Source organism: Pipistrellus hanaki (genome assembly GCF_964339955.1).
Source record: "Pipistrellus hanaki genome assembly, chromosome: 15".
NCBI classification, from domain to species: domain Eukaryota; kingdom Metazoa; phylum Chordata; class Mammalia; order Chiroptera; family Vespertilionidae; genus Pipistrellus; species Pipistrellus hanaki.
This window is the reverse complement of record NC_140517.1, coordinates 42,364,182-42,382,299: the sequence shown is the minus strand read 5'-3', so window position 1 is coordinate 42,382,299 and position 18,118 is coordinate 42,364,182. Positions and strand designations below refer to the sequence as shown.

General features: G+C 46.9%; 1 protein-coding gene across 1 annotated transcript; it reads right to left on the bottom strand.

Moving 5' to 3' along the window:
• Positions 1–1,390: 1,390 nt before the first annotated feature.
• On the bottom strand, positions 1,391–18,118 carry ZNF235 (zinc finger protein 235). The gene is made up of 5 exons (XM_084860730.1): positions 18,049–18,118; positions 15,741–15,789; positions 12,541–12,667; positions 11,524–11,649; positions 1,391–6,205 (listed from the first exon to the last, which is right to left on the bottom strand). Exons 2-5 carry the CDS (start codon positions 15,753–15,755, stop codon positions 4,239–4,241), a joined length of 2,235 nt encoding a protein of 744 aa, XP_084716856.1. The 5' UTR covers positions 15,756–15,789; positions 18,049–18,118; the 3' UTR covers positions 1,391–4,238.

Genomic DNA, 18,118 nt, shown 5'->3' with positions numbered 1-18,118 from the left:
CAATTCTCCCTCTTCTCATTAGCACTTGATATTGCCAGCATTTTTCTTTCTTTTTTTTAATATATTTTTATTGATTTCAGAGGAGAGTTAGAGATAGAAACATCAATGGCTGAGAGAGAATCACTGATTGGCTGCCTCCTGCACGCCCCACACTGGAGTTCGAGCCCACAGCCAGAGTATGTGCCCCTGACGGGAATCGAACCTGGGACCCTTCAGTCCGCAGGCCGACGCACCATCCACTGAGCCACACCGGCTGGGACACATTTTTGTTTCTTAATCGTCACCCAAAAATATGTTTCTTTTGCTTTTTAGAGAGAGGACGGAGGAAAGGAGGAAACATCGATGTGAGAAAAACATCAATCCTCCCGTACATGCCCTGACCAGGGGTGGAAACCGCCATGTGGGCGTGTGCCGGCTGCTTTTCAGTGCATAGGATGACGCCCCATCCAATGCCCCAATCCACCAGGCCAGGGCAATGTTGCCAGTATTCTTAAATTGACCTATTCTGTTGGTTGGAGAGTGGTATCTCACAGCTTTAATTTTCATGTTTCTAACAGCTACAGCTGTCCTTTGATTAATGTTTGCATGGTGTCTGACAAAGGTGTCCTGGCCGCTGTAATGAGTGCGTGCCTTCGGAAAGGCAAATGAAGCAGCCAATAACAGAATATGACCATTCACCATCGGGTAACTTACCTACAGGAAGACTGGGATGGAGGGGAACAGAAGACCCAGCAATTTTGCGCAGGTTATTTTTTGCTAACAGACCTGTCACTGTATTTCTCTGTACGATAGCTCAGGTACTAATGATTGGTGTAGTGCTAGACGATGGTTTATAATCAATACCTGCACCAGTGTTGATAGTATTGATAGATGGGCCTGAGGCTGCCTGCCACTACTTGCACCGAATGAAGCACAGTCAGGGTAGGATCACACCTGAGCACTGATTCCAGCGATGCCGCCTGTGTGGGGAGAGCAGGTCACGCTGGGAATTCTGTTCTGATTCACCTCGTCAGCTGGATGAGGGAGAAGAGGCTGTGGGCTGTGTAACGGGAAAGGAGGCAGGGTCTGTGCCTCACCTACCTGTGTCTTCACGAAAGCTTCCCCTGTAAACAACATACAGTTGTTTCACTTAAAAATATAGATTCTGCCAAAACCGGTTTGGCTCAGTGGTAGAGCGTCGGTCTGCAGACTGAAAGGTCCCGGGTTCGATTCCGGTCAAGGGCATGTACGTTGGTTGCGGGGACATCCCCGGTAGGGGGTGTGCAAGAGGCAGCTGGTCGATGTTTCTCATCGATGTTTCTAGCTCTCTCTCCCTTCCTCTCTGTAAAAAAATCAATAAAATATATTTAAATATATATATAGAGAGAGATTCTAGCCTTGGCCGGGCAGCTCAGCTGGTTGGAGTGTTGCCCGTACACCAAAAGGTTGCAGGTTCGATCCCTGCTCAGGGCACATATAGCTCACCAATCCATGTTTCTCATATCAATGTTTTTCTCAATGTTTCTCTCTAAAATCAATAAACACAGTCTCTGGTGAGGATTAACGTATTATGTATGTATTCTGGAAATCTGTATTTTTTATTATTTGTAAACACTACTTGAGGATATGTTGATTGATGGGATGGGGCGGGGGGCGGGTAATTATTGCTTTGTTGTCCCACTGATTTACGCATTCATTGGTTGGTTCTCGTGTGCATCCTGACCGGGAATCCAGCCTGCTGCGTTGGCATACTGAGACAATGCTCCAACGGCCCGTGGTCAGCAAACTGCGGCTCTCGAGCCACATGCGGCTCTTTGGCCCCTTGAGTGTGGCTCTTCCACAAAATGCCACGGCCTGGGCGAGTCTATTTTGAAGAAGTGGCGTTAGAAGTTTAAGTTTTAAAAAATTGGCTCTCAAAAGGAATTTCAATCGTTGTGCTGTTGCTATTTGGCTCTGTTGGTTAATGAGTTTGCCGACCACTGCTCTAACCCCCTGAGGGAGCCAGCCAGAGCAGAGGTACCGTGTTACTCACTGTGCCTGGAACATCTCTCTGCCTGGACATCTGTGGGAGAGAAGACTGAGGATTTACACTTCCGTGTAGAGGCTGATAGGAAGTTTCTATTCCGGGAGGTGGTGCTGAGCACAGCTTTTATTTCCTCCTCTTTGCTCTCCCGGGGCTGCTGGGATCTCTGCGGGCAGTGTTGGCTCTGCCCCATAGTCCCTGAGGAGGTGGGTGTCCTTTTTACAATCTATAGTCACCTCAGTCTAGATGACAACCCTGCCTTCCCGTTAGCCAGGGCCGCCGGCAGAGCCGCACTGCGAGGACCAGCTGCCTCCAGGCTGCTCCCTGCCGGGTGGGGAGGGGCGGGCAGGGGAAGAGGGTCACACATCCGCAGCCCTGTCCTTCCCAGGGGGTTAGCCACGGGGAGTACAGACCCCGTGGACGGAGTTTTCAGCACTTTGTCTACCCAGCAGGCCTCGGGGGTGGGGTGGGTGGGTGGGTTTTCACGTTTGTGAGGTCCTGTCTGGTGGTGCCAGCAGGCTGTGGAACGCGGAGCCCTCTGCACTGCTTCTCTGATCTTGTCCCTGTGCCAGTCTCGGTGTGTGCCAGCTCCCCCGGCCCCATCGCTGTCCCAGCCCCTCTGGTTTGCCCTGTGGGGTTGACCCCCATCCTTGAACAACACTGTGTCTGCTGGGGCTTCAGCAACTGCTAGACTGGGCACAGCGTCTGTCCGCGCCTTCGCCTCCCGCCCTCACCATCTCCATCGATCACTCAGATGTGTCCGCTCTCAGACATGAACACACTGAGCAGGAAATCCTGTGAGTTATAGGGGTCCAGCGTGTTGTAACTTCGAGGAGACCACCATCACACCACATTTTTCATGGTTGTATAATATTCAAACAAGGGGGGGGGGCAATGGTATATGTACACAGGTAATAATTTAATAAAAAAATAATATTCAAACAAAATTTAAATATTTTACAGATACTTATTTCCTTTTCTCAAAAAATCATTTTTTTATTGAATTCAATATAAACATCTTTGTGTACGATCTAACTTGTTCTATAGTCTCCTAAGCAAAACCGAGGTTGCTGGGTCGAAGGGTGTTTTGATACATATTGACCAGCTAATGTCCACTTCTACCAAGAGGAAGCACTGAACACAGAATGCTGTGAAAATGACAATTTACCTAAATTGTTAGTGAAATTTCAATAAAAATTTAAAAACTTTCTTGTCCTGCGTCCCCCTCCCCATTTCAGCAGGAAGAATGAGGGTGGAGTGTGACAAGACTGCTGTTTAAAGACTGGAATGAATAAAGAGCCATGCACAGGCACTTTGACCTAAGTATGTGTGAAAATGAGAAGAAACCAATTATTCACAATTCAAGTTTACTAAAGCCTTTTGTCATGAAACTACTTTTAACATTTTCAGAGAGTTACAGTAAAACTGTACCCTAATGAATTAGGGTTCAAAGTTTCTAATTGTGTAAATTCAGTATCATGTTATTAGATTAATAAAAACCAGTACTTTTTAGTCTATAAAATGCAAACGAATGATTAAGTATTACACTGTACACACAGATAATACACTGTACAAAAAAACTGAGGCTGAGTGGTGGGTGGGAGCCATTCAGAAGTCTTGTTGAAATTAATTTGTATTATTGTGGATGGCAGCATTACATGATTCTTTCTGCATATTCTGTTATGATTTTAAGGCAGGGAACTGACTTTAATTTTCAAATACCTGTCCTAATTATAGTGGTTTTCTCTACTTTGTTCAGTAATTGATGGGACTAGGACAAGCCAAGCAGTTCTACAAGGTAAACACACTGGTAGTGGTGAAAAGCACCTCTATTACATGAGGGCACATTGTAGTTGACTTAAATTTTATTTGTCCGTCAAATCTGCCAAACATACTTTTGTTCGAGTGCCGCACAAAATCTCACTCCTACGCCCGCTCTTCTGGGCAGTGAAATGGAAGCTCCCTCTGCTGTGTTCTTTGGAACTGGGACAGTGAAAACTCTGGTGTAACCATTTCCCATTTTATAAAACCAGTTTTCTCTCAGGTGGAATCTGATGTTTATAAAGAATTCATCCCCCAACCGAGCTGCTGAGGCACATTGTACAGAGCTGCTTGGCAGAGGCTGTGCCTGGAAGCTCCCGAGTTCTGAAGGAGCTTTCCACATGCTCCAACACAAACTCTCTAATGGGGCTCAAGACGTGAACTCGAACTGAAGGCTGCGCCACCCCTCGCATTCCTACGGGTCCCCTCCAGTGTGAACTCTCTGATGATATACGAGATGGGATCTCTGGCTGAAGCCCTTGCAGCAGACGTCACATATGTAAGGCCTCTCCCCCGTGTGGACCCTCTGGTGTGTGTGGAAGTGGGAGGCCTGGCTGAAGCCCTTCCCGCACTGCTGACACGTGTAGGGCTTCTCTCCGGTGTGCACCCTCTGGTGGGCGCTGAGCCCGGCACTCCAGCTGAACGCCTTCCCACACTGCCCACACCTGAACGGCTTCTCCCCCGTGTGGATGATCTGATGGACCTGAAGGTTGGACCTCTGGCTGAAGGCCTTCCCGCAGGTGTCGCACGTGAACGGTTTCTCGCCCGTGTGGACTCGCTGGTGGGCTTGGAGGTGCGAAGACTGGCTGAATCGCTTCTGGCATGCCGCACATTTGTAGGGTTTCTCCCCGGTGTGGACGCTCTGATGGGCCTGAAGGTTGGAAGCCTGACTGAAGCCCTTCCCACACGCCTCACATTTATAGGGCTTCTCTCCCGTGTGGACCCTCTGGTGATTGTGAAGATTCAAACTCCAGTTGAAGCGCTTCCCACACACCTCGCACTTGTAGGGCTTCTCTCCGGTGTGGACTCTCTGATGGGCCTGAAAATACGAACTCTGGCTGAAGCCTTTCCCACACACGTTGCAGCGGAACGGCTTCTCTCCCGTGTGAACCCGCTGGTGGCTCTGGAAGCTCGAGGCCGAACTGAAACCTTTCCCGCACTCTCCACATTTGTACGGTTTCTCTCCCGTGTGGACGCGCTGGTGGCTGTGAAGGTTGAAGCTCAAACTGAAGCACTTCCCACACTCATCGCATCTGTACGGCTTCTCCTCGGTGTGGACTCTCTGGTGGGTGTGAAGATTTGAGCTACAACTGAAGCGCTTCCCACAGTCGGCACACTTATACGGCTTCTCTCCGGTGTGGATTCTCTCGTGGGCCTGGAGGTGTGACCGCTGGGTGAAGCCCTTTCCGCATATCTCGCATTTGTAAGGCTTCTCCCCGGTGTGGACTCTGCAGTGAATGTTAAGATCTGTGCTGCGACTGAAGCCCTTCCCACAGCTCTCACACCTGTAGGGCTTCTCCCCGGTGTGAACAGGCAAGTGAGCGTAAAGGTGTGAGGTCTGATTGAAGCTCTTCCCACACTCTGCGCAGGAATAGGGCTTCTCCCCCGTGTGGACCCGCTGATGGGTTTGCAGGTTCGAGCTCTGACTGAAGCACTTCCCGCACTCGTGGCACCAGTAGCGTTTTTTTCTCGCGTGAACGTACTGTGGAAGGGGAATGGCTGAGCTGTAACTGGCATCCTCACGGGCACCACAGTTACGGGCCTTTGCCACGTGTGCCTGCTGATGAACTCCGAGTCTGGAGCTATCACTGAATCCTTTTCCACGTTCACTGCCCTGGTGGGTCTTCTGTCCCATGTGGATTATACCGAGCTGGGCAAGAGATGATACAGTTGAGATGTCTTCACTACAACCTTCATTGCTGGGAGCTTTCTCTCTCTTGTGTATTCTGTCGTCATCGTGATGGCGTGAACGACAACTGAAGATGTTAGCACGTGGAGCAAACACACATAACTTGTTTCTCATTGGCATCTGCTTACAACTTCTCTGGTAATTCCGTGTCTCGTTCAGATATATGTGACTCCAAGAATCCTGGTCTCTCCCTGTTGTAAATGCTTGACTCTCATCAATGCTGGGATGATTCTCTGTAAGACTCATCTCGCAGCTGTCTTCCTGAGTGGAGACTCCTGTCCCCTCCTGACTGGGGGAAGTCTGTTGTGTGGGAAACGGAGAACTCTTTTCTTGATCATCTAGCATGGAGACGTGGCTTTTCGTTAACTTACTCACAACATGTCCCCTGATTTGCCAGCACGAAAGCTCTCCCAAAGAAAGGCACCTGACTCCTGCTTCCTCAAGCGTCTCCATCTCATTTCCATTCCTGCCTCCTGAAAGAACCAAGGACAGAGAGTGACATCAGCAAGAAAGCCAGGAAGCCCAAGTCCTTGCTTCCCCACTGAAATATAAAAAAACACACAAGGCCAGCAAAAATAACTGAGGTTTCTGAAAATGGTCAAAGCAAACAAGAGAGCATCCGATTGAGAAAAAGCCACACTTAAAATGCTGTTACATTTGGTACCACTGCAGGCTGAGCATTGATGAGATTTATTTAGAACAACAGGTCTAACAGGGTAAGAGGCAGATATCAGCCAGCTGCAGAGCAACATAAAAGCATCCCAAGGAGTTTTCAGAAAAGGAGAAACTGACTTTATTGCCTATAAAAATAGTAAATTAAAAGTCTCCTCTTACCCTAACCGGTTTGGCTCAATGGATAGAGCATTAGCCTGCGGACTGAAGGGTCCCAGGTTCGATTCCGGTCAAGGGCATGTACCTAGGTTGCAGGCACATCCCCAGTAGGGGGTGTGCAGGAGGCAGCTGATCGATGTTTCTAACTCTGTATTTCTCTCCTCTCTGTAAAAAAATCAATAATATATATATAAATTTTAAGTCTCTTCTTCAGCTATAACTACTGATTCATAGTATCTGCATAAATCTGCTAACTATTGTATATGCCTCAATGACAGCCCTTCACTGTACACCTGGAGTTGGTGTCCAAATTGACTTTCTCAATAACTAGCAAAATAAGTAGAAAATGAGTGAAAATATAGAAAACTTGAACAGTACCATCAACCAACATCAGAAAACTCCTCAGGTGCTCATGGAACCTATTCCAAAAGATACCGTATTCTGGGTCATGAAACGAGTTGTAACAATTGCAAAAGGACTCAAGTCATACAAGTCATGTTCTAACCACAACTGAGTTAAATCAGAATTAACACACTACTAAATAAACTGCACCACAAAACCAAGAGACATTCTAAAGGGCATTCTGAACTAAATGATAATGCATTTGTGACTTGCGACTAAAAGAGTACTTAAAGGGACATTTATACACACCACAGGTCTCCAAGACAAACACACACTTAAAAGGGATACATTTTGAGATATGGGTAATGTCATTATACAGACATCGTAGAGTGCACTTACAGAAATCTAGCGAGGCTATATGATACAGCCTACTGCTCCTACGCAACTAACCTGCACAGCATGTTCTTGTACTAAACAGTGTAGGTGATTATAATACAACGGTAAGCATACGTGTATCTAAACACAGACAAGGTACAGTAAAAATACAGTATAAAAAACAGTGTGTGTGACTTCCGGTCAAGATGGTGGCACAAATAAATGCTGTACTCACCCCCTCCCACAACCACATCAAAATTTAAAGGACAGAACAACCATCATTCAGAACCACCTGAATCTGGCTAAATGGAAGTACTACAACGAGGGAACTAAAGAAGAAGCCACATCGAGACTGGTAGGAAGGGCATGCGTCCCCACTCCACCACCTCCACAAGCAACACGCTCCAGGGGGTGATGCAGCACGAGATCCCTGCTCAGTCAGTCCTGCTCTATGGGGGGACCCTGCATAGCTGATACTCCTTGGAGATCTGAGGTCGGAGGTACAAAGATCAGTGGTTGCAGCCAGTCTTTGCAGCTGATCAGCCTGGGGGTAAACACTTCCAACTGATGTGCCAACAGTAACCAAGACTCAACTACAAGAGGAAGGTGCACACACCTCACGTTGTGGGCACACCGCAAGGGCCTACCTTGGGCAATTGAGGCAGCTGTTCCATTGGACTCTTCAGAACACCTAACACATAGGCCACTCAACCAAGTGAGCTAAACGCAGCAGCTCTGTCTAACACACAGAAACAAAGACAGGAAGGCTGCCAAAATGAGGAGACAAAGCAACATGTCCCAAATGAGAGAGAGACTACAACTCTAGAAAGAGAACGAAACAAAATGGAGACAAGCAATCTACTAGATGCAGAATTCAAAACCCAGTGAGAACCTCAACAGCATAAAAAAGCGCCAGTCAGAAGTGAAGGATAGACTAATTAAAAGGAAGAATAATGTACAGGGCCCAGCCTGCATGGCTCAGTGGTGACCTATGAACCCAGAGGTCACGATTCAATTCCTGGTGAGGGCATATGCCAGGTTGCATGTTTAATCCCCAACAGGGGGCGTGGAGGAGGCAGACAATCAAAGATTCTCTCTCATCATTGGTCTCTCACCCTCTCCCTTCCTCTCTGAAATAAAAATATTTAAAAAAAAAAAAAAAGAAAAAGAAAAAAAAAAAGAATGAAGTTGGACCCTTCCTTACACTACATTCATCTCAGCCCCGGTTGGTTTGGCTCAGTGGACAGAGTGGCAGCCAGCGGACTGAAGGGTCCCGGGTTTGATTCCAGTCAAAGGAACATGCCCAAGTTGCAGGTTTGGTCCCCAGTGGGGGCCGTGCAGGAGGCAGCCAATCAGTGGTTCTCATCATTGATGTTTCTATCTCTCCCTCTCCCTTCCTCTCTGAAATCAATACATATATATATATATATATATATATATTTTATTATTTTTTTTTTATTTTTATTTTTAAAGCAAATATTAGAACAAAATGCATCAATGACCTAAACACAGAGCTAAAACTATGAAACTCACCTGGCAGGCATGGCTCAGTGGTTGAGTGTGGACCTATGAACCAGGAGATCATGGTTCAATTCCCGGTCAGGGCACATGCCCAGGTTGTGGGCTGGGTCCCGAATGGGGGGCGTGAAGGCAGCCGAGTGATGGTTCTCATTTATCACTGATGTTTCTCTCTCTCTCCCTCTCCCTCTCCCTTCCTCTCTGAGTCAATATATATATATATATATATATATATATATATATATATATATATATATATATGGGGGGGAAATAACAAACTGAAAAAAAAAAAACCACTGTAAAACTCTTAGAAGAAAACAGAGCAAAAACCTCACAACAATGGATTTGGCAATGCATTCTTAAATATGCACCAAAGGCACAGGCAACAAAAGAAAAACATAAACTAGCCTTCATGAAAATGAACTTTTATGCATCCAAAGAGCAACAAGGCCTATAAAGAGAGTAACAAGGCCACAAACAGAATGAGAGAAAAATACTTGCAAATCATGTACCTGCTATGGGATTAATATTCAGGATACAGAGAACTCCTAAAACTCACCCACAACAAAAATACATCCTGCCTTCCCAGCATGGCTCAGGGCTGAGCATCAACCTATGAACCAGGAGGTCACGGTTCGATTCCCGGGCAGGGCACATGCCCAAGTTGCAGGCTCAATCCCCAGTGGGGGGCGTGCAGGAGGCAACTGATCAATGACTATCTCTCATCATTGATGTTTCTCTTTCTCTCTCTCCCCCCTTCTTCCCTTCCTCCCTGAAATCAATAAAGATATATTTAAAAAATAATAAAAAGTAAAATTAAAAAAAAATCCTGATTCAAAAATGAGCAAAATATATGGGGGAATTCTTTGTGAAATGTATGACTGTCTGACCACCATGCCATACACCTGAAACTAATACAAAATAATATTGCGTGTAAATTGTAATTGGAAAAAAAACGAGCACCAGACTTGAATAGACATTTCCCTAAAGATATGCTAATGAGCAATAGACACATGAAAAGATGCTCAACATCACTAATCATTAAATAAATGAAAAACAAAACAACGAGTTACCACTTCACACCCATTAAGATGGCTACTATACACAAAAAGGCGAGGGGGAGAAGGGGAAGAAGAGACTGGTATTGGTGAGGATGTGGCAAACTGGAACCCTTGTGCATTGCTGGTGGGAAGGTAAGTCCTAACCTACTGTGGAAAACAGAATGGAGGTTCCTCAAAATCTAAAAATAGAATTACCATATGACCCAGCAATACTACTCTGGGTATATACACAAAAGAAAGGAAAGCAGGAATTTGAACACCCTTACTTACAGCAACATTATTCATAATAACCAGAAGGAAATTAAGAAAACAATTTCAGCCAAAACCGGTTTGGCTCAGTGAATAGAGCATCGGCCTGAGGACTGAAGGGTCCCGGGTTTGATTCCGGTCAAGGGCATGTACCTTGGTTGAGGGCACATCCCCAGTAGGGGGCGTGCAGGAGGCAGCTGATCGATGTTTCTCATCGATATTTCTGACTATCCCTCTCCCTTCTTCTCTGTAAAAAATCATTAAAATATATTTTTTTAAAGTACAAATACTATATGATTCCTCTTATAATGAGGTACTTGGGATAGTCAAATATATGAAGAAAGAAGGAAAGTAGACCAGTGGTTACTGGGACAGGGAGGAGGGAGAATGGGGAGTCACTGTTTAATGAGTACAGTGATTCCATTTGGGGGAAAGTTCTACATAACAATATCAATGCACTTAATACTATTGAACTGTACACTTAAAATGATAAATTTTATGTTATGTATATTTTAGCACCACACACACACACACACACACACACACACACAGGTATGGTAATGTTTTAATGCTTAAACTCAAATTAATGCGAGTTAAAGATGTGGAGAGTAAAGGGAAGACAGTATTTTATTTTTAAAATATATTTTTACTGATTTGAGAGACAGGGAGAGGGAGAGAGAGAAACGTCGGTGTGAGAGACACAACAGGTTGCTTCCCAGCCTGGGGATGGAGCCAACACCTGGGCTACGTGCCCTGACTGGGAATCGAACGGTCAGGACGACACTCAGCCAACGTGGTCACACCGGCCGGTCGGCCACGGCCAGTGGAGCAGTCACAGAAGGACTTGGTGAAATGGCTTCTGAGCAGACGTGAAGGAGTAAGGGAGAGGTTGGGGTTTTATAGGAAAGCGGCATCCCAGCCAGAGAACAGAAAGTAAAAGATCCTGATGCAGAAGCACAATCGCCAGATATCAGGAACAGGTAAAGCTGGCAGCCTTGGGGGAGGGAAATGAAAGGAGAAAGATGCACAGTGGCACAGCCAGGTGAACGGGCCGACACCACAGGGCCTTCCTGCCCTCCAATACTCTGGCTATTGTCCTGAGGGAGATGGACAGCCGGGGAGGCTGTGGAGAGAGGAGAGACATACTGTGACTGATGTTTGTTTGTTATTGATTGACTTGAGAGAGACACAGAGACAGAGAGAGACATCAACTTGTTATTCCACTCATTTAGTCATTCATTGGTTGATTCTTATATATGCCCGGACCTGGGATTGAACCTGCAGCCATGGTGTTTCCGGACGATGCTCTAACCGACTGCGCTACCTTCTGTGGTTTGAAAACACCAGTCACAGGGTCTGTCCGGTCGCTGTGGAGAACGAAGCACCCAGAGGAGAGATGGACTAACAGCTCTTACCTTCGAGGGCTCTGGCCGCACAGTTCTCCGCGGAACGCCCACCCCTCTGCGTGTGCATCTCCGTCACCCAGAGCTCCTCCTCTCTCTCCAACAGGGAGACCACAGCTGGCTTAGAGGACCAGAGTCCTGTGAGAGGTAAGAGTTAAGTGGGACGTTAAAGGTACAAAGCACTAAAAAAAATAAAAAACTAGGGTTCTAATCCTGTGATAAAAGGCTCTATCCCTCTTCCAAAACAGTGTTAATCAAACATTTTGATGCCACTTACTAAATTAATTTAATGACTCACCCATGGGTCATTACCCACAGGTTTAATGAAAGATCTATGAGCTCTGGCTGGTGGAGGTCATCCTATACGGATTGGATTGTGTATGCGGGGGTGGGGAGGGTGCGACCGATGTTTCTCTCCTCTCTCTCCCTCTTGCTTCTTCTCTCTCCAAAATCAATAAAAACATATCCTCTGGTAAGGATTTTTTAAAAAGGTATGTGAAATAAGAGCCAGGTACAGACAAGCTAACTGGCCATTTACAGTTAATTTACAAAAGACAAGTGTTTGCCTTGGAACAAAGACTGGAAACCTCCTGTCCCCACGTTCCAGAGAGACTGGGAAACTGGTCTCCACGGGCCCTGAGGCCATGACGCCGTGGGCAGGGGCCAGGGATGCCAGCAAACAGCCTGAAATGCACAGGACAGCCGGGACCGGTTTGGCTCAGTGGATAGAGTGTCGGCCTGGGGACTGACGGGTCCCAGGTTCGATTCCGGGCAAGGGCATGTACCTTGGTTGCGGGCACATCCCCAGTGGGGGGTGTGCAAGAGGCAGCTGATCAATGATTCTCTCATCGATGTTTCTAGCTCTCTATCCCTCTCCCTTTCTCTCTGTAAAAAATCAATAAAATATATTTTTTAAAAATAAAATGCACAGGATGGTCCCCACCATAGTTATCTGCCCACATGGCAACAGTGCCAATGGAGAAACCCAGCTCAATGGACGAAGCCACACTGCACAGGGCCCGTCCTCACCCACGGAGACCAGGTTCCGGAAGTTCTCCAGCGTCACGTCCCGGTACAGCTTCCTCTGGGCAGCGTCCAGCAGCCCCAGCTCCTCCTCCGTGAAGACCACAGCCACGTCCTGGAAGGTCACCGCCTCCTACGGCCCCGAACACAGGAAACCTCTGTTTCACATCTGGGGGAGGGCAGCCCTGAGAAGGTGACTCTAAGGGACCCGAATACCTCATTTTTGTAGTTTCTCCTCCTCCCCTTCCACAATCACCCGTGAAGGGAGGGAGAGGAGGAAACGAAGAGACACATGGAAAACCTTGTGCACATTTCACACGGCGCCCTCTGTGTTGTTAAATGAAGCCTCTGGAGCCCGGGCTGGTAGCTCAGTTGGTTAGAGCCGTGGTCGGCAAACTCATTAGACACCAGAGCCAAAAAGCAACAGGACAACGATTGAAATGTCTTTGGAGAGCCACAGTTTTTAAACTTAAACTTCTTCTAAAGCCACTTCTTCAAAAGAGACTCGTCCAGGCCGTGGTATTTTGTGGAAGAGCCACACTCAAGGGGCCAAAGAGCCGCATGTGGCTCGCGAGGTGTAGTTTGTCAACCACGGGATTATAGCATCGTCCCAAAAACCCAAGGTTGCAGGTTCAATCCCTGGTCAAGGCACATACAAGAATCAATCAATGAGTGCATAAAGAAGTGGAACAGCAAGTTATCTCTCTCTCTCTCTCTCTCTCAAATCAATTATAAATAAATAAAGCCTCTAGAACAGTCACTGTTAAATCATGGCATGCACACGTCTTACAATCAGACTGACAGTGCCAGATACTGTAGGAAACTGAGTTAATTTAGATCCCACAGTATGTAATGGTGCCATCTCCTTCTCTCCCAGGGCAGTACCATCAGGAGGCAGCTGATCGATGTTTCTAACTCTCTATCCCTCTCCCTTCCTCTCTGTAAAATATCAACAAAATATATTAAATAAATAAATAAATAAATAAATAAATAATAAATAAAATGCGAACAAGACTATGTATATCCTTACACAGCTATTCCACAGAATAAAGGCCTGGCAAGTCCCTGGTGGTGCTAGACCAAGGATGTACGTCTTTAAAATATGCTAACATGTCAATGAAAAAAACAACAGACACTTAACGATAATGCATACGTGGTTTAACTCAGAATTAAAGTTTGTGCTTTGAGAGGTCTGGAAAAGGAAATCACTTTGACATTGCAGAGTGTGTTATCGCAGATGCAAAAGGACAGGAGACAGGCTCATTTAAGGTAAAGACTGTCTTTTGGAGATTCTAGCGTAGGACATGACTACCTGCCATAAACTGCTTTTAGTTAAAAGGCCTTAATTTTAGGGAGACCATCCTCTGTGGTTCCTTTCAGTCTCTGGATTGTTAAGTCTGCCATGCAGTCCTCCCCTGAGCTTGTCAGGTTTACTATGTAGCCTCTTTTAGTCTGCACCTAATATTTCCCCTCTATTTTTGTGGTTTATAAACTTTACCATTTTAAAGTTGTTTGCAATGACAGTTTTCCAACATAAAACCTTTCTTCCTAAACAGGAGGTCTGAGAATTCATTTTTTTTTTTTCTCTCCTTAAAGTAGTAGGGACTGTTTTCTGATATATGGTGCCTCACATTTTGTGGGAAAAAATGTTTTGAGAATGGCTTGATGCAACCAAGTCCAGATAATACTGAACTCAGAGCAAAGAATTTTAGTTGTTTTCAAACAAGAAGAGCTACAAAGTTTCAATTATAGAAGATAAATAAATCCCAACAAAAATGGCGACAGCCACGGACCTGGAGAGAGCAGGAGGCTAGAGTTGCCCCCAGCGATGGAGGAAGCCAAGCTTCTGCAGCCCTGGCCTGCCTTGGCCTCCACTCAAGGCTACAGAGTTTCAATTACAGAAGAAAAATAAACCCCCCAAAAATGGCTGCAGTCACAGAATGTGCAGGAGGCTTGGCTCTGCTCAAGATTACAAAGTTTCAAATGTAGAACATAAATAAATCCCAGATACCAGGGCATTCGCTTGGTTCACCAGGGGGCGTGGATGGCCTACAAACCACCACAGGCCCCTCGCCCAGGCTGCCCCACGCCCAAAGGAACCCCACTCTGATCCAGGACACCCTTCAGGGAAAACCAGCTGGTCCCCACCTGTGCACCAGGCCTCTATCCTATCTAATAAAAGAGTAATATGTAGACTGACCATTACTCCAACACCCAAGATCAAGATAGCTGCCCCTATGTTATCAAAGATTCTGCCCCCAAGTGGACACAAGATGGCAGTTGGGAGGGACCATGTCTGCAAGGGAGGACAGTGGACAGTTAGGGGTGACCAGACCTGCAGGGGAGGTCAGCTAGGGGCAAACAGGCTGTCAGGGGAGCAGTTAGGCATCAATCAGGTTGGCAGGGGAGTGGTTAGGGGGTGATCAGGCTAGCAGGCAGAAGGGATTAGGGGCAATCAGGAAGGAAGGAAGGCAGGCAGGCAGGCAAGCAGTTGGGAGAGGGATATCCAACTGTCCGTTTAGCCCTGATCCTAAACGGGCAGTCCGACATCCCTCGAGGGGTCCCAGATTGGAGAGGGTGCAGGCTGGGCTGGGGGACACACATACCCCCATACACGAATTTCGTTCACCAGGCCTCTAGTTTGGAAATAAGCAAAAAGCAAGAGCCTGGCATACAACAACTTGTCAAGTGCCTTTGGTTCCCTTTTAAGCTTCCCAGGCAGAAATATGTATCCAACCTTGTGAAATGAGATGTCATTTTAAGAAACAGAAAGGCAGCCAAAACCGGTGTGGCTCAGTGGATAGAGCGTGGCCTGCAGACTTAAGGGTCCCAGGTTCGATTCCAGTCGGGGGCGTGTGCCTTAGTTGTGGGCACATCCCCAGTGGGGGGGGGGGGGTGTGTGCAGGAGGCAGCTGATCGATGACTCTCTCTCACTGATGTTTCTAACTCTCTATCTCTCTCCCTTCCTCTCTGTAAAAAAATCAATAAAACATATTAAAAGAAAAAGAAAGAAAGAAAGAAAGAAAGAAAGAAAGAAAGAAAGAAAGAAAGAGAAAGAAAGGAAGGAAGGAAGGAAGGAAGGAAGGAAGGAAGGAAGGAAGGAAGGAAGGAAGGAAGGAAGGAAGGAAGGAAGGAAGGAAGAAAGAAAGAAAGAAAGAAAGAAAGAAAGAAAGAAAGAAAGAAAGAGAAAGGCATACCCAACTCACCTGGAACTTGATCATTTTTCTCCTCTTCCGTTTGAGGAAAGGCAGAATTCTGGGAAGGCAAAACCGGGAAGGGAAGACATGAGAGAGGTGCTAGGGATGCTGGCAGTCCACAGGGCACCTCACAGTCCTTCTCGAGGCACAGGCCGTGACCCGGAAGCTTAATGGGAAAAGGGGCGGGACTCCAGCTTCCCGGGGCCCCAGCCAGCTGCCACTGTCCATCAACATTATCTACTCAAAACAGTCCCACCCCAAGTGCGTCTGGTCGCTTCCAGAGTGTCCCTGAACCTGGGTATCAGAGGAAATGCAAGGCAGGCAGGCAGCATCACTTAATGGGGCCCAAACGCCTGGGTTCAAATCCTGGCATGTCTGAGTATCACTTTCTACTCATCAGCAGTGTCAATCTTGAGCAAGTCATTTGTCTCTCTGTAAGTGGGGATGATACTAACGCCAGTATTCCCTGTTTCTTGCAGCTAAAGACAAGTAGTTTAGGATTCAAAAAATTGTCCTTGAGAATGTGATTTTTTTTTTTTTTTAAAAAAAAAAGGGAGAGAGTGTGACTTTCCAGAAAATAATTCTTTTAAGAAACCCAGAATTCAGAGATGATTGTTCTACCGAAACCGGTTTGGCTCAGTGGATAGAGCGTCGGCCTGTGGACCGAAAGGTCTCAGGTTCGATTCCAGTCAAGGGCATGTACCTTGGTTGTGGGCACATTCCCAGTAAGGGGTGTGCAGGAGGCAGCTGGTCGATGTTTCTCTCTCATTGATGTTTCTAGCTCTCTATCCCTTTCTCTTCCTCTCTGTAAAGAAATCAATAAAATATATTAAAAGAGAGAGAGAGAGAGAGAGAGAGAGATATGATTGTTCTGTCCCATGAGTTATCATTACCCTTGGAAAAAAATCTAATTCTGACTGGTTGTCTCACAGATAATTCCTTCTGTTAGTAACGACAGTTAAATTGCCACGGATTTTCTCCTCCTAACAGGTATAATTACTTGCAAATGTTAAGAAGCTGGAAGAGTCTAGACAGAGTTTCTTCTCCCATATGCAAGAAGGTAAATAATGGCTAATAAAAACCCAAGCCTAATGAATCCTGTTGCATTTAAATCAGTGTTTCCCAAACTTCTCTCATGATGAGAATCACCTGGTGGAGTTGTTAAAACACAGATTCCTAAATCCCAACTAAGAAGTGCTAAACTAGAATTTCTGAGAACATATAGGTAAAATTGCATACCTAACTTAGTGCTCTGTATATAAAATCTGTCTTAGAGCACTGGTTAAGTATACAATTTTACCTATATGTTCCCAAAAATTCTAGTTTAGCACTTCTTAGTTAGGATTCAGGAATCTGTGTTTTAACAACTCCACCAGGTGATTCTCATCATGAGAGAAGGTTGGGAAACACTGTATTACACAACCCGGCACACTTAAGGTCCCGACGCACGTGTGGTGGGTGAGGCACTCTGCAAAGCCGAGGCCACAACTGCTTCCTTGCAATCCAGATGCATGTTGTTAACACTATTTTTCTCTCCAATCGCATCACTGTCTCCACAGAGGACCTGCTCCAGGACCGGCTGAAGCTCACTCTCCTTCCTAAACCCGAGCCTAGAAAGGGTCCAGGTGCAGAGACAGCAGCCCCCATCCAGGCATCCTCGGTGCGCGCCGCTCCATCCCGGGCTCACAGCGTCTCCCGGAGGGCAGGGCGCCTTTCTGAGTTTTACAATCCAATGTACGGTTAGCGGCCAACAGTTTACCATGCCCGACACACTATGTTTAAGCTTCTTATAGACAACCTCACTTAATTCCCACAGGTCTCAACGGTTTCCTTGCAAGCAGATGCATGTTGTTAACACTATTTGTCTCCAATCGCACCACTGTCTCCACAGAGGACCTGCTCCAGGACCGGCTGAAGCTCACTCTCCTTCCTACACAAGAGCCTAGAAAGGGTCCATTGGGTTACCTTTGGGAAGAAGTAACCCTTTTTTTGCCGTTAGGAAACTGAGGCAAGGAGAGATCAAGGAACTGGCCCAATTTTTCACCGAGAGGAGGAGGAGGAGAGCCGGCTGGGCGGGCCCTGCAGGAAGGACCTGGGGGAGCAGAGAGCGGGAGACCCTCAAACTCCAAGGACCACGCACGCCCGCCCCCGGCTCGGGAGGCGCAGCTGAGCGGATGCTCCCCGCCGCCGCCTCCACGCCCGCCCTCCGCCGCTGGCCGCGGCCTCCCTTCCTCGGGAGGGAAGACCGAGTCCCCGCTCTCCCCGCGCCAAGGCAAAGAAGCTTCCGAGAGAGCGCCCGGACGCGGAGTTAACTCACCTAACTGCCAGAATCCCTGCCCCAACCTCGCCTCCCGAGAGCGGAAGTACCTCCGGCTGCACACCGCTCC

Bases quoted from the DNA above. Each gene is read 5' to 3' on its own strand.
- ZNF235 (XM_084860730.1), bottom strand. The intron at 11,650-12,540 runs GTGAGGACGGGC...TACCTCTCACAG, and splicing joins CCGGAACCTGGTCTCCGTGG to GACTCTGGTCCTCTAAGCCA. The intron at 6,206-11,523 runs GTAAGAGCTGTT...TGGTTCTTTCAG, and splicing joins TGCGGCCAGAGCCCTCGAAG to GAGGCAGGAATGGAAATGAG.